The 23828-nt window shown below is 38.9% G+C and overlaps 1 protein-coding gene across 1 annotated transcript in view; it reads left to right on the top strand.

Moving 5' to 3' along the window:
- Positions 1 to 23828, top strand: part of ATF7 (activating transcription factor 7) — a 159957-nt gene that overhangs the window by 102532 nt on the left and 33597 nt on the right. The window contains exon 3 of the mRNA XM_006883907.1: positions 12666 to 12762. Within this exon, the coding sequence (XP_006883969.1) occupies positions 12666 to 12762 (97 nt within the window). The remainder of the gene's footprint in view (positions 1 to 12665; positions 12763 to 23828) is intronic.

Below are 23828 nucleotides of genomic sequence, written 5' to 3'. Positions count from 1 at the left end.
CCATAGATCACAGCAAATTGTGGCTAACTTTGAGAAGAATGAGAATCACAGAACACTTGATTGTGCTCATGTGAATCCTGTACTTGGACCAGAAAGCAGTCCAAGGAAACACAGCATGGTTCAAAATCAGGAAAGTCATATGCCAGGAATACATCCTATCTCCATGCCTTTTCAATCTATATGTGGAAAAGGTATCTGGGAGGCTGGATTTTATGAGGAGGAATGTGGCAACAGGATTGGAGGAAAATTCATCAACTGCTAGCGTTATGCAGATGACACAACCTTGCTGGCTGAAACTGAGGAGGACCTGAGGCATTTGTTGCAGAAAGTTAAGGACTGCAGCCTTCAATATGGATTGAAGCTCAATATCAAGAAAACAAAGATTGTGCTTGCTTCAGCAGCACATATACTAAAATTGGAATGATACAGGGAAGATTAGCATGGACCCTGAACAAGGATGACATGCAAATTCATGAAAGGTTCCATATTTTGGGGGCCAAATTTCAGAAAATTATTAGATTACACAGAAAATTTGTTAAAGCCATCAAAATTTTAGTCATAGCATTAAAACTCTATGTTGAAGTCGGGTGGGGGGCGGGGAAGATTCTCACCTCTGAGCCAAAGGGCAGCATCATAATAGATGGTGAAGAGATTGAGATTGTTAATAGCTTCAACCTGTTTGACTCCACAGTTAACACTCTTGGTAACAGAATTACAAGGAAATCAAAAGATTAATTGCATTGGGAAAATCTGCTGTCAGGGACTTCTCTAGAGTACTGAAATTAACACAGACTAAGGAAAAGGATGGATTGCATCTCAAGACCTGGACAGTGAATAAGGATGACAGAAAAAGAATGGATACCTTTGAGCCTTGGTTTTGGTGAAGAACACTGAACATCCCATGGATGGCCAAGAGAACAAACAGATATGGTTTGGAGATGGTACAGACAGATTATTCTTTGGAGGCAAGAATGATGAGGCTTCACTTCACATACTTTGGACATGTTGCTAAGAGGTGCTATTCCTTGGAAAAGGACATAATGTTGGAAAAGTTGAGGGTGGGTGAAGGAGAAGAAGACCCTCAAACAGGTGGATTGATACGGTGACTCTTGCAATGGGTTCTTGTGTGTCAGGAAGTGTGAAGATGGCGCAGGATAGAACAGGGTTTAAGTCTTTTGTTCATAGAATCACTATGAGTCATGCTAGACTCACCTAACAACAACAAACAACAAAGGAATTGAAAGACAGGATTGCATTTAAAAAGATTTCAGAATTGCAGATAAAACATAGAGGTAATCATTAGACAAATAACCTGACCATATTTCTAACACTAAAGGCTATTTACCTTTTATATGTCTTTTCAGTAGTAAAAACCCAGCTCTGAATGTAAATTTTGTATAGTGTTAAGTATGAAGACCATAGTGCAGCTATACAGGTATTCACCTGTTATTGTGATATAATAAACAACTGGGCTACTTTGGTGAAGAAAACACTTTCATTTGTTTTTACTTTTGTGTGTGTGTGTGTGTGTGTTTCTACTTTCTAATAGAGAAATTGCTACAATTTCTCTGCTTTTTGACATTTCATATAAATTTTTTTTGTGGGAATAAAACGCTGTGAAATGGTTCAACCTAGTCTGTAACCAAAGGAGCAAAGCTGTGTAATGGAGTTTTGTTGTTGTTTTGGTTTTTTAATAATGCATGTTCTTTATGAAGTTTTATTTTGTGTTTTCTCCACCATAATTTTCTTTGCTGTGTAATATGATCTGCATGACTTGTACTCTTTGAACCACTTTCATACCTCCTGTTCTTATCCAGCACTCTTATTATAACATGTACAATGTGTGAACAATATCAAAAAAGAATGAACAGATGATATAGTGGAACTGAGCTAGTGCACTATACATTAATTGTAAAAAAAAAAATTAAAAATTAAGTGAGCCATCTTTTGTTCCTTTAAAATGGTGTTTTGAATTTCATATCCAGAAAACATTTTGTTAAACTGAAGATTTTAATGTATTTAATAAATGCAACATGCAGGTTTTTTTTTTTTAAAAAAAAACTATTTTGCTCATAGAATCCTTCATTATTGTAACTTGAGGCTTAGATTTTTCATCACTTCTTCCAGACTGAGAAATTACAAACTTGTTCTTGTTTTCTAGCTCCAGTTCTTCGCATGTTCATTTTAATACTTTATCTTCTTGAGCTACCATTGAAAACTCTGTTCAGCTGATCATTTCTTCCATTCCCTTTAAGCGCAGCAAAGATTATGATGATGGTGCATAACTAGGGTGAATTTCATTCTGCTCTACACATGATTAGTGTGTCAGAGCCCATTTGATGGCACCTAACAATAACTTGTTCCAGAGTGAGTATCTAAGATACTTTAGGAGCACCAAGGAAACAGTAATCCTTGTCACTCACCTCATAAACAAAATTATACTCAATAAGAAAAGATTGAAGTTGCCAACTATTTCATTTTACTTGAAGTTGCCAACCATTTCATTTTGCTTGGATCCACAATCAACACCATTGGTAACAGCAGACCAAAAAATATTTTAAAAACATGCTGCATTGGGAATAACTGCTGTCAAAGATTTCTCCCGAGTTCTAAAGATTTTGTGAAAACCAGACCTAACCTAGAACCAATAGATTGTGGAAATTATCAAGCAGTGTCATTAATACCTCATTAAGGTAAAATCTTCCTGAAGATTATTCAAAAACACCTAAAACAGAACATCAGTAGGGAACTGTTAGAAATTCAAACAATTCACAAAAGACCATAGCACAAAGATGGCATTGCTAATGTCACATGCATCTTTACTTAGAGAAAACCAGAAAGATACTTACTTGTCTTTTATTGACTGTGTAAAGGCAATTGTCTTTGTGGATCATAACAAATTATGGCTAACCTTGCAAAGAATTGGAATCTAAGAACACTTAATTATGTTATTGCAAAAAGTCTTGACATCCATTTGATTTTTTTTTTTCTTTCTCCTCTATACAAAAACAGAGGAGAAACATAGAGGAGGGAAACAAAAATGGGTGTCGGAAGAGACCCTGGAAATTGCACAAGAGCATCAGGAAGCCAAAACAAAGAGAAGAGATGTTAAAATAAAAGAGCCAAACTGAAGAGTTCAAAGGACAGCTCGAAAAGACAAAGCAAAAGATGCAGAGAGCAAAGAATTCACTCAGCATTTCTCAAGCTGAAAGAACTGAAAAACAAATTCAAACTTGAAGTTGCGATACTTAGAGATGCTATGGGCAAAATCTTGAATGACCTAGGAAGAATCAAAGGAAGATGGAGTATCACAAAGAATTGGCTGTCACTGAAGAAGTACCATATGATCAAGAGCCACTGGTAATGAAGGAAGAAGTTCGAGCAGCAATGAAGGAACTAGACAAAAATAAGGCCCCAGGAATTGATGCAATACCAGTTGACATATTTCAACTAACAGATACAGCCCTGGACATGCTCACCAGTCTATGCCAGGAAATTTGGAGGTCAACTGCTGGCCGACTGATTATAAGGAATCTCTATTTGTTCCCATTCCCAAGAAAGATGATCTAACAGAATGTGGAAATTATCAAGCAATATCATTAGGGGCAAAAAAATCACAGGATTGCACAATTTGGTGGGTGAAGGGAGGGTGTAAAGGAAATGGGAAAGATCTGATGGGAACCTGAAAAATTAGGGTTATGGTAGACAAAGCCCATTGGTGATTAATTTTATAAAACAAAGTGAATGGGAGTGGTTGTATCAGATAATGTGAATAAAGAATAGTGTGGCATACAATGAACATTGTAAGCAAACTAATGTTGCTGTTAGGTGCTGTCGAGTAGCCTGTGACTCATAGCGACTCTTTGTACAACAGCCTTAAACCCTGCTCTATCCTATGCCAATCTCACTGTCTCCCACACACCTAGCCATGTTACCCAGTCACTGAATCAGCCCATCTCATTGAGGGTCTTCCTCTCCTGTGCTGTCCCTCCACCCTCCCAAGTGTGACGTCCCTCTCCAAGGACTCATCCCTCGTTGTAACGGAGTTTATCACATGAAGCTTCAGAATCCTTGCCTCCAAAGAGCAGCCTGGTTTTACCCTCTCTAGGACAAACCTGTTCTCTTAGCATCCATGGTATATTCAATACTCTTCTCCAACACCATAGCTCAAAGGCATCAATTCTCCTTCTATCATCCCTAGTCATTGTCCAGCTTTCTGATACATAGCAAGTGATTGCTAAGACTATGGCCTGGATCAGGCATGCCTTCATCTCCAGACTGACATTGTTGCTCTCCAGTACTTTGGAGAGGTCCCTGACAGTAGATTTTCCCAATGCAGTTCATCTTTTAATTTCCTGGCTGCTGGTGCAAAGAGTGTTGATTTTAGAGCCAATCAAACTAAAGCTGTTAACAATCTCAGTCTCTTCTCCATCTATTTGATGCTGCCAATTGGCCCAGTGATGAGACTCTTTTATTTTCTTGATACTGAGCTTCAGTCCATATTGAAGGCTACAGTCCTTGACCTTCTACATGAAGCACTTCAGGTCCTCCTCAGTTGTGGTAAGCGCACCAAAAAATATCACTGATATCACATGCAAGCAAAATACTGCAGAAGATCATTCAAAAATGGCTAGAACAGTACATAGATAGTAAATTTCCAGAAGTTTAAGCTGGATTTAAAAGAGGCCAAAGCACCTGGAATATCATTGTTGATGTTAGGTGGATCCTGACTAGAAGCAAAAAAATACCAAAAGAATGCCCATTTATGCCTTATTGACTATGCAAGGGCTGTGTGGATCATAACAAACTATGGCTAACATTGAGAAGAGTGGGAATCTGAAAACAATACATACACCAAGAGGCTGTTGTGCAGAGCAAGAGAACACTAGATGGTTTAAAATTAAGAAAGGTGTGTATCAGGGTTATATCCTTTCTCTAAACCTGTTTATAATCTGTATGTGGAACAAATTATTCAAGAATCCAGAGTCTATGAAGAAGAAAGTGGCATCAGGATTAGAGGAAGACTCAACAATAACCTTTGTTATGCAGATTACATGACCTTGCTTGCTGAAAGTGAGGAGGACCTGCCCTCAAAGACTACAGCCTTCAATGTGGCTTGCATCTCAACATCAAGAAAATACCACTAGTCTGACAGGCAGCATCATGATAGAAGAAGAAAAGATTGACATTTTTAAAGACTTCATCTTATTTGGATCCATAGTTGTTACACTTGGTACTCACAGTCGGGTAACCATGAGACATATTGCACTGGGAAAGTCTCCAGTCAGGGAGCTGTCCAAATTATTGAGGAGCAATGATGTCAATTTGAGTTCTAAGGTACACCTGTTCAGGCCTTGGTCTTTTCTATCACTTGGTATTCATCTGAGAATTGAACAGTAAATAAGAATGACAGAAGAAGAATTAATGATTTGAACTGTGGTATTAGAGAATAGTAGTGAATATATTCCATGGACTGCCAAAAGAACAAACCACCTGTGTCTTGGGAAAAGTGCAGCCAGAGTTCTTGGAGACAAGGATGGTGAAACTTTATCTCACATAGTTGGACATGTTACTAAAAGAGACTATTCCTTGGCGTGGGACAGAATGCTTGGAAAGGTGAAGGGAAAAGTGAAAGAGACGAAATCTCACAACCAGATTGATTAACACAGTGACTACAGCAATGTATTTAAGTCAGAGATTGTGAAGATAGCACCAGATAGGACAGGATTCACATTTGCTGTTTATAGAGTCACTGTGAGTTGTACTTGACGCAACAGCACCTGACAACAACATATGTAGACCAAAAAGAAGCTGTCTAAACAGAACAAGGGAACATTGCATAATTTAAAATCAGGAAAGGTGTCCATCTGGGTTGTATCTTTTCTCTATACCTATTTGATCTGTATGCTGGACAAATTGTTCAAGAATTGAACTATATGAAGAAGAATGTGACGTCAGGATTGGAGGAAGTCTCTTCAACAACCTACACTGTGCAGATGACACAGACTTGGTTGCTGAAAGTGAGAAGGACTTGAAGAACTTAACTGCAGAAGATGAACGGCTACTCAGCATCAAGAAAACAAAAATTCTCACCACTTGACCAGTAGGCAACATCATGATAGATGGAAAATGATTGAATTTGTCATAGATTTCATCTTACTTGGATATACAATCAATACTGTAGCAGCAGTCAAGAAATTAAAAGGAAAAACAACGAGATACTGTCTCACCCCAATAGCAGTGGCAAAGTTTAACAGGACAGCAAGCAATAAATGTTAGAGAGGATGTGGAGAGGTTGGCGCTCTTGTGCACTGCCGGTAGGATTGTAAATGGTATAACCACTCTGGAAGGCAGTTTGATATTTCCTCAAAAAGCTGAACATAAAAATCCCATATTACCCAGTTATCCTACTGTTGGGAATATACACCAAGAAAATTAGAATTGAGACACGAACAGAAATATGTACACCTTGCCTCCAGAAACTCTATGTACGAACAGTGCTCGGGCCTTTCATTCATAGGGTCACTATGAGTCATCTACAACTCGATGGTACCTAACAAAAACAACATGTTCATAACAATGTTATTCCCAATGGCAAGAATATGGAAACAGCTCAGATGCCCATCAACAAATAAATGGATTGAGAAATTGTGGTATATTCACATAATGGAATACTACAAAGCACTACAGAACAATGATTTTGTAAAATACATGGAAGGATCTAGAGAACATTATACTAAGTGAATTCAGTCTCATAAGGACATAAAGTACATAAGACCATTATAAAAATAGAAGGATAACTAATAAGATGTGTATAAATATCCAAATGAGGAAGGGGGAAAGATGGAAATCACAAGGATAGCAGAATTTAGTGGGTGGATGGAAGCATGAAGAAATAGGCAAGATATAAAATAGAATGTGTATGAATGATTGCATTAAAGACAATGTAAATGAAGGATTATCCAAAACACAGTGTACATAAATGAAATGCAATGTATACAGATTTTTATATATAAGCCAATAAAAAAATGATACCAAAAAAAATGTGTTTCATTGGGGAAGTCTGCTGTCAAGGACCTCTCCAAAGTGCTGAAGAGCAAAGATGTTAGTTTAGGCTAAGATGAACCTGATCCAAACGATGGTATTTTCACTGGCTTCCTATGTTTCTGAAATTTGGGCATTGAATAAGAATAACCAAAGAAGAACTGATGTCTTTTAATTATGTTCTGGCAAAGAATATTTAATGTACCATGGACTACCAAAAGAATAAACAAATCTATCATGAAGGAATTGTAACTAAAGTACTCCTCAGAGGCAAGGATGATGAGACTTCATTTCACTTACCTTAAGCATATTTTTAGGAGGAACCATTCCTTAAAGAGTGACATCATACTTGGAAAGGCAGAGGTCAGCAAAAGAGAGAAGACCCTCCACAAGATAGTTTGACACAGTGACTGCCACAATCTGCTTAAATATGACAGAGATCATGAGGATGTCACAGGATAGGGCTAGGTTCAGATCTCTTGATCAAAGGGTCTCTATAAGTCATAATAGACTGCATGGTACCTAACAACAACAGACCCAAACTTCCAAGAAATTCTAAAGGAAGGAGTTTTTTTAACAATAATGGACAGCAGTCTGAACTTAACATGTATGACAGCATCATTCAGAAACTGACCCAGATGCAAAAATGCACAATAGCATAGTTCGCATGTGTTGTTGTTGTTACTGTGTACTCTTTGGACAGAACTGACTTAAAGCTAACCCTTCAGTGAGTTTTCAGAGGCAGTAAATTGCATAGGAAGAGATATACCAGCAAAGCAGCTGGTATATGCAAACTGTGTGCCTTTGGGTTGGCAGAGCAACTCCTTACCACTAAGGCACTAGAGTAAAACTAGGAAACAAGAGATTTCATACCACAAGCAATGACAACTACAAAGCAAAGAGAGGGAATAAGAAGTGTAATTACAGAACTTCTAAATGGAGAGGAAGTCAGGAACCTTTGGGTTGACAGCATAACTCTTGACCCACTAGCCTACCAGATCTCATTTGATTTAAATAGTAAAAGCCTAAATTGCCTTGATGAGACTCTTGATAGAATTATGGATATCAAAACTAATATTGGGGAGGGAGGAAACAAACTAATGTTGGTGAGAACTAAGAAGGAAGTAAGGAGAATTAAAGAGAAAGTATCATCTTCAAGAATATGCAGTAAATGAGCAATGATTTTGTAAACCGCTACCTAACTTGGGAGGTACTGGAGAGCATTATATGCTTAGTGAACCAACCCAGTCCCATAAGGACAAATATTGTATAAGACCATTATTGTAAAATGTGTACAAAGATTCAAGGGGGAAGAGGGGGCGGAACAGAAGGGTGATGATAGAGTGGTAGGGGGATTGGAATAATTAACCATAGGACTGTTTAATTTGATGTGCAGAGGTAGAGGTGGGTAAAGGAAGTGGGAAAGATTTGGTGTGAAAAACAATGTACATGAACTTTGTAAGTAAACCAGTATAAAATAAAAATTTTATTTAAAATAAAAACAATATGCGGTAATGCCAACATCAGAATATTGCTAGGAATGGATATGATCAGGTATGACTTTAAAAGAAATTAATGAACATATCAATTGGCTGGACAAAAGGAGGAAGTATGATGCTTTTTTATGCAGTAGCAAACAATTTGTCTGAATTTGTTCAAACTTTTAGTGGGGTTACAGGATCTTAAAGGGGCCCAGTGCTTTCTTTTTGCTTCTTATAGTGAATTGGGTCTTAGAAGGAAACTGTACAAAATGAAAACAGAACTTAAAGATTTAGAAAATTCTGTTGAACAATTAAAGACATATGCCCTACAATATTCAGCTATGATATCTCTGTGCAATCTTTTAAGAGATTAAGCCCATGCTGATAAGTTTAACCAACTACCACAGCAGAAAACTCCTCAGTTGAAACTGAAAGGGGTCAGAGACAAAACAAAAAGGATACTGCATATTAAGAAACAGGCTGTGTCTATTTTCCTACAGGAAAGAAAAAGACCACTGGAGTAGCTCAGAGATGAGATCTGTTGGAAAGAATTTAAGAAGCAAGGTCGTCTTGGTTTCAAAGGGTGGGGCCATGGGCTCCTGAATGTCAAAGGGTTGGGCTACAGGCTCCTAAGTTTCAAAGAGTTGTATCCGCACTATCATGGTTCTGATTTTATATTGTGGACCTACCATTAATGTATGCCAGGGTAATAACACTGCCTCCCAAGGCTCTGAGACAGTGGGGTTGCCATGACCAAGTACAAAACATTGGGGCCTGCCAAGGCTAAAGGGTGCATTAGGAGAACAGGGCCACCCAAAACCAAAGGAGCAGAGTTGCCATCCCACTGGTCTTGGAATGTGGAAGCAAACCCCAGGGTCAAGGGGTCTCCACCCAGAATCCAAAAGGTATGTCCAACAGTCAGAGTGTATGAAGGCTGGGACCACTGATCAGACAGCCCCAAAGAACGAAGAATTCTTTCAAGAGTTAATGTAAATTGTTCTACTGGATTTTGGACTTAGATGAACGCCCATTATCTCCCCTTCCCTACCATTTTCTTCTGTTTATAATGAAAATATTTACCTTGTACCTGTTGTACATTGTGCAAATTGTACTTTGGAAGCAGGATACCTTGTTTTCTAAATTTCATAGGTTTACAGATAAAGAGAAGCTTCACCCCAGGATAGAATATGCCTAACGTCTCACCCATTTTTTATTCAGATGATTTAGAAGACAAGATTTCAGACTTAAAAGTATTTTAAGACTTTGGGATGGTGTTATAGGATGAATGTGGTTTGCATATCACCAGAACATGTATTTTGGGGGCCAGAGAGTGGAATGTTACGTGGATTAACTTGTGTCAAGGATGTGATGTAAATCCTCACTTCTGTGCCTATAATTAGGGAGCTCTGGTGGTCTAGTGGTTAAGGAGTTGCACTACCAACCCCAAAGCAGGCAGTTTGAATCTGCCAGCTACTCGAGAGAAAGAACACGATGAACAGTTTCCTCTTGGGTAATTTACAACCCCTGAAAACCCACTGATGGGTCAGCTGTTTATTTTGAATGACACCTGGAGGGAGCTCTGGTGGCCTAATGGCAAGAAGTTGCACTGTTAATCCCAAAGGCATGAGGCTCAAATCCATCAGGTGCTTTAAAGGATGGGCTGTTTCCTCTCATGCGGTTTACTGCTTCTGAAAACCTGCTATGAGTCAGTTCCAGCTCAGTGGCATACAGCAACATGGCAGCAATGAGAACAAGAGATGCCTATGCTTAAGGTGGTGGTGTTGTGGGTAATATGTTGGGCTGTTAACCAGAAGGTCAGTGGTTCAGTCTCACCATAGACTCCTTAAGAAAAAGATGAAGCAGTCTGCTCATTAATATTTATAGCCTTAGAAACCCATAGAGAGTTGCCATGAGACGAATCAATTGGACAACAGTGGATTTTGTTTTGAATTTATGGCTGTAAAACTGGATTAGTGTAGGCTCTTCTTAAGTCTCTATCTTTTGAAATATAAAATAGATTAAATGAGATGGGAGAGTAAGATGCCAAACCATATGAAAATCACCTCCCCCAGGAGAACAAACTCAAAAAAGACAATAACTTTTTCCAGAGCCAGCAGAGAGGGAAAGCCTTGCCCTAGTGCCAGCACTCTGAATTCAGACTTCCAGCTTCTTAAATTGTGAGAAAAACATTTCTCTTTGTTAAAGCCACCCACCTGAGGCATTTCTTTTATAGTACTGGGTACTATGTTCTTTCTTCTCACCTCTACCCCTTTTTCCTTAAGGGACAAATCAAGTGATGGAAAAGGTTAGTTCCTTGTTTAACCAGTTGTTGTTCTGTGCCATCTAGTCACCTGCAACTCATAGTGATCCTATATTCAAAAGCTCTGAATGCTGCCCTGTCCTGAGCCAGTCTCACTGTCTCTGACACGCCTACCCCCAGTACCCCATTTGCTGTGTAAATCCATCTCATCTGGGGTTTCCTCTCTTGCACTGTCCCTTCACCCTTCCAAGCATTATGATCTTCTCCAAGGACTGGCCTTCCTGGTCACATGCCCAAAGCAGATGAAACAGAGCTTCAAAATTCTTGCTTCCAAGGAGAAGCTTGGTTTCACCATCTCCAGGACATACCTGTTTGTTCTCCTGGTGGTCCATCATGAAAATTCTGATTGTAGCAATCTTTTGACTGCTTTACTACTTAGCTGTTCATACTTTTAATTGAAATTTCTCTCTACACTTCAGTAAGAAGGATTTGGGCTCTTAAGCATAATTTCCTTACTACTGTGCTCAGCAAATTCAGTAAAAATGAATTTTACAGCTTCTAGGTAAAATGAAGACATTTTCGTAGACTAGACATTTCTGCTTTGCTTTTAAGACTAGCTAAGAACTGGGGTAAGGCCAATTCATGTCTGTTTGATTGCTATCAGAAAGTGTTGTGGAAGAAGAAAGGGCTAAAGGTGTAATGCTTAGTGGGGAAATATGTATCTAAGGAAGTAAAAAGAGGAATCTAACCAGTCACTATTTTTAGAAACAGACAAATGAACTATGTTTAGGAGGCTTACTGGTGAAGGAGCTATGGAATACTGCAGTATCCAAGCTGTTAGTATGTTGCAGGCATGTTTCAATGAAGGAATGTGGCCAGCCGTTCTTGAATGGAATTATGAAGATAATATATTCTTTTGAATTGCTACTGTGTGTCTGTTCCCTTTACCTCTTCCTTTTAAAGGGGCAGGAGCATAAATTATTATACAGTAATCTTACCTTCTTTAGACCTAATCTCACCTTTTTATTATCCTTTCACCGAAGCAGCTATAAAAAATCCTTTTCCTTTTCTTTCCCTCACCCCCCCAACAAGCTCCCCCCCCCCCACCGTGGGTAGAAAATACCCTTTTTGCATTTTTAGTCTACCATTATACAGCCAGTAGCATTGTACTAATCTCTTTATGGCTGATGGAGTCCAGGCGGGCTGCCTGATGAGGGGAGATGGCATTTGGCGGATGGGGCTGGTGTGTGCTGTTACTGCTGGCCATTGGGCCTCAGTCCTCTACAGCTCCTTCCTGACTCATTAAAACCCTCAGCCAAATAGCCGCGCAGGCGCCTGCTGCAGCACTGTGGGGGCCAGGAAGGTAAATGGTTCTGCTAATCCTGCATAATTTATCTCTCTGCTAGCCCCCTCATAAAATAGTCCAGTTCAGCCCCACCGTGGAGCGCTTCATTCGGAATTTCCTATTTTGTGATGACCAATGAGTATCCAGCCTTTACCCTTCTCTCTTTATTATTATTATTAAAAATTATTTTCCCCTTGTTTGCTACGAGTTTGCCTTAATTTGGAGCCTCCTGCTTGGACCCCACTTCACCAACAATCTGTCCACTTCGCTCGTTTGGACTTGATATTACAGAGCAGTTGGTGCTATAGTCTTTCCCTTTGCTGTCTGTGCTTTTCAGCACATCTTTTCTCTCCCCCCATTTTCTTTTCATCATCTTCTCTTTCTTTCCTCACTTCCAGTTTATATTCATTTTTCCTCTCCTGTCTTTCTTTCCAGGAACTAACCTTACTGCAGAATGTTTGGGAAAACATTTATAAAGGATATTGCTTATTTTCTTTTCTTCCCCCCTCCCATCTCCATTTCTGTTTCATTTCAGAGATTTACAAACGAGGACCACCTGGCAGTTCATAAACACAAGCATGAGATGACATTGAAATTTGGCCCAGCCCGAACTGACTCAGTCATCATTGCAGGTATTTATTTGCTGCCCCAAAAGCCACGTGCCTTGATATCACCAGACAGTTAAGATTAATACCAGGGACCAGATGTACTGAGAGCTATACTCCCCTTCTCCCATTAAGAGCCCTTATGTGATCTGCATTTAATCAGGAGTCAGAAAAGCTCTCAAGTTTCATTAGTGCCCTCTACTCTCTGTTTCTAATAACAGTACTTAGTTCTACGGTTTTGAAGAGTAGATATGTTGAGGTTTTGGGTTTTTTCCTATTCCTTTCTTACTACCTTTTAATTAAGACATTGGAAGATTACAGACAAAAGAGCTTCTGATATGTCTCCCTACTATAGTGAATGGGTAAACAAAAGACAGCAAGAAAGCCAACCAAGCCTGGCTCCTTCTCTTCCACTGACAGTTTTCTTGAACAAGTAGATTGTTAGTTCATAAATTCCATATTCTTCCTGGACCCAGACACAGTTGAGGGCACATTCCTGAAGCTCAAAACATTTAGTCATTGGGAGTGTTCTAAGTTAATTTGAGTGACCTAGAACATCTCACTACTTGTTTTTAGATACTGTCTTGCTTACAAGTGCAGCTCTCAGGGGAGTACTCTCAGCAGATGCTCTCAAAACCATGCAGTGGTTCTTTTGCAGCAATTCCATCTAGACAGATATACAAACCAAAATGAGTTTTTTCCTCTGGTCACTTTGAGCATTCCCTTTAACTAAAGACTTTCAGCCAGAAGCTTGCCTCAATATTTAATTAATAAGGAGTTTTGTTGATGGTTATTACATTAGCTACTAGTACAGTTTTTTACTTTTAAGTGTTGCTAATCAAATTGCTACTCTAGACAAGGAAGAGAGAAAACCTTTCCTCCCTACTCCATATGTGAACAAAGAGACTTGTCATTAGATTTCCTATTCTCTATTCAACAAATATTTCTTGAATATCTACTGTGTGCCAGGCGTTTTGAAAATGGTGGTTGTTGTTAGGCACCAGCGAGTCTAGTATGACTCATAGTGACCCTATGGATGACAGATCTGAACCTGGCCCTATCCTGTCCCATCTTCACACTTCCTGACACACTCATGCCCATTGTAACAGTCACCATGTCGGTCCACCTGGTCGAGGATCTTTCTCTCCTTCACCAACCCTCCACCCTTCCAAACATCATGTCCCTCTCCAAGGAATAAACCCTCCTAGCAATATGTCCAAAGTATATGAAGTGAAGCCTCATCATTCTTGCCTCCAAAGAGTTCTCTGGTTGCACCCTCTCCAAGACATACTTGGTTTTTTTTTTGGCTGTCCATGGGATGTTCAGTGCTCTTCTCCAACACCACAGCTCAAAGGCATCAATTCTTCTGTCATCTTTATTTATTCATTGTCCTTCTCTCAGATGCATAGCAAGTGATCAGAAAGACCATGGCCTGAACCAGACTCACATTCCTCAAACTCACATTGTTACTTCTCAATAATTTGAAGAGGTCTGTTACTGCAGACTTTCCCTGTGCAGTGGGTTACCTGATTTCCTGACTGCTGGTACCAAGGGTGTTAATTTGGATCCAAGTAAGATGAAGCTGTTTACAGTTTCAGTCTCTTCTCCATCCATCATGCTGTTACTTCTCCGTCCAGTGGTAAGAATCTTTGTTTTCTTGACATTGAGATGCACTCCATACCAAAGGCTGCATTCCTTGATCTTCTGCAAAAAGTACTTCAAGTCCTCCTCACTTTCAGCAAGCAAGGCTATGTCATCTGCATAACGCAGGTTATTGATGAGTCTCCCTCCGATCCCAATGCCACATGCCTCTTCATAGAGTCCAGCTTCTCTAATAATTTACTCAGCATATAGATTGAATATGTATGGAGAGAGAATACAACCATGATGCACTCCCTTTTTAATTTTAAACCATGCAGTGTCCCTCTACTCTGTTCACGAACAGCCTCCTCATCCAGGTATGTTGTTGTTGTTAAGTGCCGTTGAGTCGCAGGCGACTCATAGCGACCCTATGAAGGAGAGTCCTTGACGCTTGGATGCCTTTCAGCCTCTCTCCAGGTTCATAGGGTTTCCGGAGGCAAGCTATTATGGAAGTGGATGCCACTCCTCCTTCCACACTTGTTTTAATCGGGAAGCTCCTCCACCCCACTCTCTGTCCACATTGGGTAGCCAACCATTAACGCATTTGACACATCCGTGTCACAGTGTTCAGCCTCACAGCAACCACAAGTGACTGCGGGATGAAAACTTGTACACCAGGGCTATACAAGCTAGAGGAATGTCTGAACAAAAACAATGAAAGACTGGCCTGAGGGCTGCGGATTAAAAGTCACCCACCTTTGTCTTGGTCACATCATTTTCTCATCACTGAACCAGCTGATCTCTCTCTCTCTCTTTTTCTTTCTGTTGATGTTATTGTTGTTAAGTGCCGTCGAGTCACAGGCGACTCATAGCGACCCTATGAAGAAGAGTCCTCGACGCTTGGGTGCCTTTTTCATCCTCTCTCCAGGTTCATAGGGTTTCCGGAGGCAAGCTATTACGGAAGTGGATCCATCGAGGTATAGGTTTCGCATGATCACAATTTAAGTGCTCTAGGACTCCCATTCGTCTCAATGTCAGCCATGACTTGTTATGATACACATAGTCTAATGTCTTTGTATAGTCAATAAAGCACAAATAGACATTCTTCTAGTATTCTTTACTCTCACCCAGGATTCATCTGGCATCAGCAGTGATATCCCTGGTGCCACAGCTTCTTCTAAATCCTGCTTGCCCTTCTGGCAGTTGCCTATCTATATATACTCTTCTAGCTGTTTTTAAATAATCTTCAGTACTATTTTGCTTACAGTGATACTAATGATATTATTCAATAGTTTCCCCATTCAGTTGGATCACCTTTCTTGGGAATGGGAACAAATATGGACCTCTTCAATCCATTGGCAAGAACTCTGTCCTCCAAATTTCCTGGCATAGACTGGTGAGCATATCCAGGGCTGCATCTGTTAAAGCAAGTCAATTGGTATCTCATAAATTTCTGGGTCCTTATTTTTTCAGTGACTTCAATGCTGCTTCTACAACATTCCTGTTCATATGGTACTTCCTGAAATTTTTCAGTGTCAGTCAGTTCTTTTTGGTACATTGGTTCTATATATTCCCTTAATCTTCTTTTGATGCTTTTTTGGGTCATTCAATATATTGCCCATAGCATCTTTCACTATAGTAACTCCAGATCTTTTCAGTTCTTTCAGCTTGAGAAATGAAGAGCAAGTTCTTCCCCTTTTATCCTCCAATTCCAGCTTTTTGCACACTCTATTGTAATACTTTGCTTTGTCCTCCCGAGCTGCACTTTTAAATCTTTTCGGCTCTTTTACTTTAGCTTTTACCTTTTGATTGGCTTCTCAGTGTTCTAGTGCAATTTTTAGAGTCTCTTCTGACCTATTTAAGTTTTTTCTTTCTCCTGTTTTTATTTTTTTCCTTGAGATTTTAGTGAGAGTTTACAGAGAACATTTCCATTCATTCATTGTTGCACATTTTCTTTCCTGTCCACCCCTCCCCCAGTTCACTTTTCTCTTTAAAAAAATAAAATTCTTTAATTGTTGTACGATTCCTTCCCTCCCTCAACCACCCCACCCCACCCCCACGCCCTGCCCCAGTACACTTTACTATGTAGCTCTTATTCTGGACTGTTGTCATGCAGATAATATCTAATAGTATATTCCTTTTAAGCACTTCTCTCCTTATTCTGTTTCAATGCAGTATACATTGTTTATCCTCTCTTTTCTTAGTTTTCTCCCCCAACCCCAATGTCAGTCCTGTTTTGTAACAGTGGTATTGTGCAGTATTTTTCCTTTTGTGACTAAGATATTTCACTAGGCATAATGTCCTCCAGGTCACCCATTTTGTATATTATTTCATGAGTTCCTTGTTTTTCAATGTCGCATAGTATTCCATTGTGTGAGTATACTACAGCTTCTCTGTTCACTCATTTGTTAATGGGCACTTGGGTTGTTTCCATCCCTTTGCTATTGTGAATAATGCATCAGTAAACATGAATGTGCATATATCTGCTTGGGTGGCAGTTATGGTTTCTTTAGAGTATATTCCCAGTTGTGGAATTGCTGGATTAAGTGGTATTTCTATTTCCAACTTACTGAGAAAGTGCCATACTGCCTTCCAGAGTGGTTGCATCATTTTACACTCCCACCAACAGTAAATAAGGGTTCCAGTTTCTCCACAACTTTGCCAGCATTTGTTGTTTGCTGCTTTGTTGAATTTTGCTATTGTTAGGGGGTGAGATGATATCTCATAGTTGTTTTGATATCCATCTCTCTTAGAGCTCGGGATTTTGAACATTTCTTCCTGTGTTTGTTTTGACATCTGAATATCTTCTTTGGTGCCCACTTTGCAATTGGGTTGTTTACCTTTATCTTACTGTGATTCTCTGTGTGTTTTGTTTGTTGTTGTTTTTAATTTATTTATTCTAATGAACATTTACAGAGATTTTTCAATTCCATTCATTCATTGTTGCACTTTTCTCCCTGCCCACCCCGTCCCCCCAGTTCGCTCCTTTCTTTGAAGAATAAAAGAAAAATTCCTTCATTGGTATACAATCCCCCCACCCCACCCCCCACACCGAGTACACTGCATTATGCAACCTTAATTCTGGACTCCTGTGATAACCATAATACCCTATCATATATCACTTTAAACTGTTCTCTCACTCATCTGTTTCAATGCAGTATACATAATTTATCCAGTTTTTCTCAGTCTTATCCTAACCCTGATGTTAGTCCCATTCTACAACAGTGGCACTATGTAATATTTGTCTTTTTGTGACTGAGATATTTCACTCGATATGATGTCCTCCAGGGTCACCATTTTGAATAATATTGCATGAGTTTCTTGTTTTTCAATGCAGCATAGTATTCCATTGTGTGAACATACCACAGCTTCTCTATCCATTCGTTTGTTAATGGACACTTGGGTTGTTTCCAAATCCTTGCTATTGTGAACAAAGCCACGATAAACATGGGTGTGCATATATCTGCTTGGATGTCGGTTATGGTCTCTTTAGGGTATATTCTCAGTATTGGAATTGCTGGGTCAAATGGTATCTCTATTTGCAACTTTTTGAGAAAGTGACACACCACTTTCCATAGTGATTGCACCATTTTACACTCCCACCAACAGTGAATAAGGGTTCCAGTTTCTCCACAACCTTGCGAGCATTTGTTGCTTGCTGCTTTGTTGAATTTTGCTATTCTTACTGGGGTAAGATGATATCTCATAGTTGTTTTGATTTGCATCTCTCTTAGAGCTAGGGATTTGAACATTTCATCATATGTTTGTTTGCCATCTGAATATCTTCTTTGGTGCCCATTTTGTGATTGGGTTGTTTACCTTTATCTTGTTGTAGTTTCTCTATTTTTGCAGTGACTTTTTTGCTCTCTTCATGATATCTTGATATCATTGATATCATCCCACAACTCATCCAGTCTTTAATCATTGCTGTTCAGTGCCTCAAACCTGTTCCTAAGATGATCTTGAAATTCAGATGAAATTGGTTCAAGATCATATCTTGGTTTCTGTGAACTTACTTTCATTTTCTTTGGCTATAATTAGAACTTGCATATGAATGTTTGATATCTGTCCCACAGTCCACCCCTGGTCTGGTTTTGACTGCCGATACTGAGCTTCTCCAACAATTTCTTCCCCAAATGTCGTCAGTCTGATTCCTATGCAACCCATCAGGTGAGATACATGGGTAAAGTCATCATTTGTGTCTTTTTAAAAAGGAATTTGCACTCAATAAAATCACTGAAAATACAAAATTCAGTCATTCTGTTTCCAGCCTCGTTTCTATCACCAGCCCCATGTTTTCCAACTACTATTCCTTTTTCACTGTTTCTAACTTTGTATACCAGTCACTAGTTATCATTAACTCATCTTGATTGCATGTTTGGTCAGTTTTAGACTGAAATATTTGGTAAAAGTTTTCAATTTCTTCCTCTTTGACTTTCCTAATTGATTTATAACCTTGGGAAAAGAAAATATGTGCGGGACATGGGCAATAATGAACCTTATGAAAGTCTTAAATAAAAGTGGATAGTATATAAGTATATATGTAGGTAACATAAGGCATGCATGTATACATGAAAAAAATGGGTATATACACATTAAAAAAAATGGGGACTTTAAAATTTGTAAATTATAAATAATATAAGCACTATAAGTACTTATCAGAATTAATGAGAAAATTTATGAAAGACATAAATTTGAAGCAAGATTACCAAATTAGAGAGATTATTCCACATGGGTAAAGGTCTTAAGCTGAGTCTTCAGAGAAGGTGAGATAAGTTGTTATAGAACCATCCCAAGGATTCTATTATTCTTTGCATTCTGTTCTGGGTTGTTTGTCTCATTGCTCAGGAGTTCAGCCGTCCTACCTGAGCAAGTAATTCTTATATCTCAGAAGACCTGCATCTTACATATACATACTATAGCCCCTTGTTGAATATTTTTAGTTAAGTATATTTTTTGTCATTTCAAATTTTTCAGATAAGACTGAACTTAATCTCCTTTGTTATTCACTGATAGCAGCATTCTCACATTTTTCTGTCTTCTCTGTTGTGCTTTCTTGTTTTTTCTGCCACTATCCTCTCTGTGCTGAGTTACTCTGTAGTCTCCTAGCTAGACTCCTTGATTAATCTCTTCTCATTCTAAGACATCTCATATACAGTTGAGGGGGGAAGTCTCCCTTAAATTTGCCTCTGCTCAGAATTCTTATTATTTTAAGCTGTACACCTTGAAGTATTCCCTTGTTTTGTTCAGCCAGCTGCTGCTTGATGTCTGTATAGGTTTTACATTAGAATTAAGGCTTCTGGGATTGTAGTTCTTCTCATTGTTACTGATCATTTATTACGGCCTACACAAATGCCTTTGCATAGTCAATAAAGTACAGTAAGTATCTTTCTAGTATTCTCTGCTTTTAGCCAAGGTCCATCTAGCATTAGCCACATCATCCCTAGTTCCATGTCTTCTAAACCCAGCTTGAATTTCTGGAAGTCCCCTGTTCCAGCCATTTTTTAATAATCTTCAGCAAGATTTTACTTGCATATGATATTAATAATATTATTCACTAATTTCCACATTCTTAATAAATTACCTCTTTTGGAATGGGAGCAAATATGGATCTCTTCTAGTCAGTTACCAGGTAGCTGTCCTCCGAATTTCTTGTTATAGACTAGTGAGCTTGTCCAGGGTTACATCTGTTTGCTCAAACACATCTATTGATATTTCATCAGTTTGGGGGATTTTATTTTGTCAGTGCCCTTAAGCAGTTTTTACATCTTCCTTCAGTACCATATTTCTTAATCATACACTATTTCCCAAAATAGTTTGGTGTTAGCCAATTCTTCTTGATAAAGTGACTGCATTTCTTTCATTTTATTTTGATGCTTGCTGCATCATTCAATATTTTGACCATAGACTTCTTTGGTATTGCTACTTGAGGATTGAATTTGTTATTCTGATCTTTCAGCTTCAGAAATGTGGAGAATTTTCCTAAAAGATAAATTCTTCCCTTTTGGTTTTGTAATTCCAGCTCTTGGCATATTTCATTATACTGTCCTGTTTGTTCAAGCTACCCTGTGAAATCTTCTATTCATCTCTCTTACTTAATATTCCTTCCCTTTGTTTTGGCTTCTCTACATTGTAGTGAAAGTTTCAGAGTCTCTTTTGACATCCATTTTTTGGATTGGTTTGTTTGTTCTTTGGGGTTTTTCTTCCACTTTTTGTTTTTACAATTACTTTTCTTCATAGATGATGTCTTTAATGCCACCCCACAACTTGTCTCGTCTTTGACCATTAGTTTTAATGCCTCCAGTCTACTCTTGAGATGGTTTTTTAATTCAGATGGAATAAATGCAATGTCATATTTTCATCTTAGCTTCCAAATATTCTTTTCTTTCTGACATCCAAAGTCATGATTTAAGGCCCAGCTTAAGTCATCCTACTTGAATTCCTTCCTAAGTTGTTCTTGTTGTCAGTTCCATTCCAACTCATGTTGATCCCACGTGTTTCAAAATAGCACTGCTTCATTGGATTTTCTTGACCATAATTTTTTTTAATTCATTCATTGTTGCACATTTTCCTCCCTTCCATCCTCCTTCCCTGTTCACTTTGAAGTACACCTATTGTTCTAGATTATTGTCATACATGTAACGCCTAATCATATATATATTCCTTTCAGACAGTTCTTCCCCTCATCTGTTCCAATGCAGTGTTCTTTATCCACTCTTTTCCTATTCTTCCCCCAATTCCCCATAGAAACAGGCCACCAAGGCTTTTCTTCGATAGTACCACTAGTTGATCTAAACTGCTAACCTATTGCTAGCAGTTAAGTGCAGACCACTTAGGTCTCCTTAATTTGTCTTTATTTAATTTCTACATCAATTTTATTCCTTACTGTGCACGGTGTTGTTTTTGTAATAGTCTGATGTTACCTATGTATATTGGTTTACATTTTTTTCCACACTGGAAAACATTCTCTTAATTCTGTAGGGTAGAAACTGTGCCTTATATTTGGTCAGTATTCATTCTCCTCTTCCTCAGATAGTGCATGCAGTACAAAAATACATGGAAAATGTTCTGTAGACACTTGTTGGTTTTTCAGGAATTACCAGAGTAATCAGATACTTTTCCTAGCAATTTTCAGGCTTATTGTTCAGGAACCAGAACCATAAAGAGTAGAGGCTACATGGAAAATCAGGAATTATATTTAGCACACTGGAGCTTATGAAATAAAAGGCAAAGAGGGTACAAGGGAAGTTCATAAGGATCAGAATTCTCAAGACTGTCTTCTACTATAACCATACCCTTAGCTGTCCACCACCATCTTGTTCCATTTGAGTTGTGATTGTGTGTGCAAAAAGGATGATATTCTCTCTCTTTACCCAGGCATGGAGGTAAGTTGGCTTTATCATTGGCCAACCAAAGCTTCCAGAGAATCTTTTAAAAATATTGTGGGAAATAATGGTAACTTTTCTAAATACTCTTATTCTGAAGAGGATTTGTTTATATTTTTTAACTATTTTTCTAATTTACTATGAAAATCCATAGACTTCTTCCAAATGCCCAGGTTTTACTATATAAGATATCATTTGGGGCGAGCTCTGGTGGCCTAAAGGCAAGAAGCTGCACAGCAATCCCAGAGGCGTGCAGTTCAAATCCTCCAGATACTCTGCTGGAGAAGGAGGAGCAATCTCCTCCTATACCAGTCAAAACTGATTTGATGGTACACACACACACACACACACAAATAATAAAAATAAAATTAAAAAAAGAGGTATCATTTGGACAGTGTTCTAGTTCTATAACTCAGTCTAATGGTTTGAGGTTTGATATTAGTTCCAGAGGTGACTAACACATCAAAGAAAGCCATCACAATAGTGGAGAACAAGACTCAAACAGATCTAAGATAGAAAAACTAGAAAAGCAGAATAAGGATTGTTGTTGTTACGTGCCATTTGAGTCACCTATAACTCATAGTGACCTTATGTACAATAACTCTAAACCCTGCTCTATCTTGAGCCAATCTCCCTGTCTCCGACACACCTACCATTTTACCCCAGTTACTGTGTCAATCCATCTCATCCAGGGTCTTCCTCTCCTGCACTGTGCCTCCACCTTTAAAAGCATAATGTCTTCTCCAAGGACTGGTCTCTCCTGGCCATGTACCCAAAGTATCTGAGATGGAGCTTAGAGTAATGAAAATCTAAAATTCAAGCTACTTGGAAAGTTTCTCCTGGATAATCATAGATTATCCTCTTCCCATAGGTAAAGTCAGTGTGTTGAAAAAAGATCTGAATATTTCCTGAGGGGATATTTGGTAGTTAATCTAAAGCCTAATATCCTGCTTTCAAGAATTTGCTCTGGACTCAGGTGAAATTCTTAAGTGACGTGAACTTTTTTATGTATAGTTCCCTTATCTAGTTCTTGATTTTGTCTTGTTCTCTAGCCTCTACCTTTTCCAGCAATGTCTTTGACAGATAAAAAGGCACCATTTCTTATTTGCTAGCTTTAGCAAACAAATTCCACCATTATTTTCTTCTTACCAGATTTCAACCCCATCTCTTTATACCTGTTCATTTCAGACTTGGAATTTTAAAGAGAAAAGATCACTTAATTTTCATTTCTAGAGGTTTCATGAAGCTTCACCTGGGTAGATGGCTTGTGTTAAGTTTGGTTTTGGGGAAGGAAGAATAAAACCAGCATCTGAGAAAAAGGTGGGTACATGGGTAGTCTAATTTATACAACAAAACATTGTTCTGTCTTCTCCCTGCTGGCCTTGAGGCAACACAGCACAGACACTCTTTGGTGGCCTAGCATCCACCTTCTCCTGTTGTTGTTGTTGTTGTTACATGCCATCAAGTCGTTTGCAACTCATAGCAACCCTATGTACAAGAGCTCTAAATGCCGTTCTATCCTGTGCCAACCTAGCCATCTCAAATGCACTCATTCCCACCACTCCAGTCACAGAATCTATCCATCTCATCGAAGGTCTTCCTTTCCTGCACCGCCCCTCCACTCTGCTAAACATGCTGTCCCTCTCCAAGGACCAGTCCCTCCTTGCAACATGCCCAAAGTATGTCAGATGAAGCTTCAGAATCCTTGACTCCAAGGAACATTCCAGCTTCACCCTCTCCAGGACAGACCTGTTTGTTCTCTTAGCAGTCCATGGTATATGCAACACTCTTCTCCAGCACCACAGCTCAAAGACATCAATTCTCTTTCTATCATCCCTAGTCACAGTCCAGCTCTCTGATGCATAGCACATAATTGAGAAGACTATAACGCAGATCAGGTGCACCTTAGTCTCCAGTCTGATGTCATTGCTCTTCAGCACTCTTGAGAGGTTCCTCACAGCTGACTTTCCTAATGCAATTTGTCTCTTGATTTACTGGCTGCTGTTACCAAGAGTGTTGACTGTGGAGCCAAGCAAACTAAAACTGTTAACTATCTCAATCTCTTCACCATCCATACTGATGCTGCCAATTGGCCCAGTGGTGAGAATCTTTGTTTTCTTGATGTTG

This window comes from Elephantulus edwardii, unplaced genomic scaffold, assembly GCF_000299155.1.
Source record: "Elephantulus edwardii isolate Elephantulus edwardi_28Jun2011 unplaced genomic scaffold, EleEdw1.0 scaffold00030, whole genome shotgun sequence".
Lineage (NCBI taxonomy): Eukaryota > Metazoa > Chordata > Mammalia > Macroscelidea > Macroscelididae > Elephantulus > Elephantulus edwardii.
Note: the sequence above shows the minus strand (reverse complement) of the source record. Positions and strands in the feature narration are given on the sequence as shown.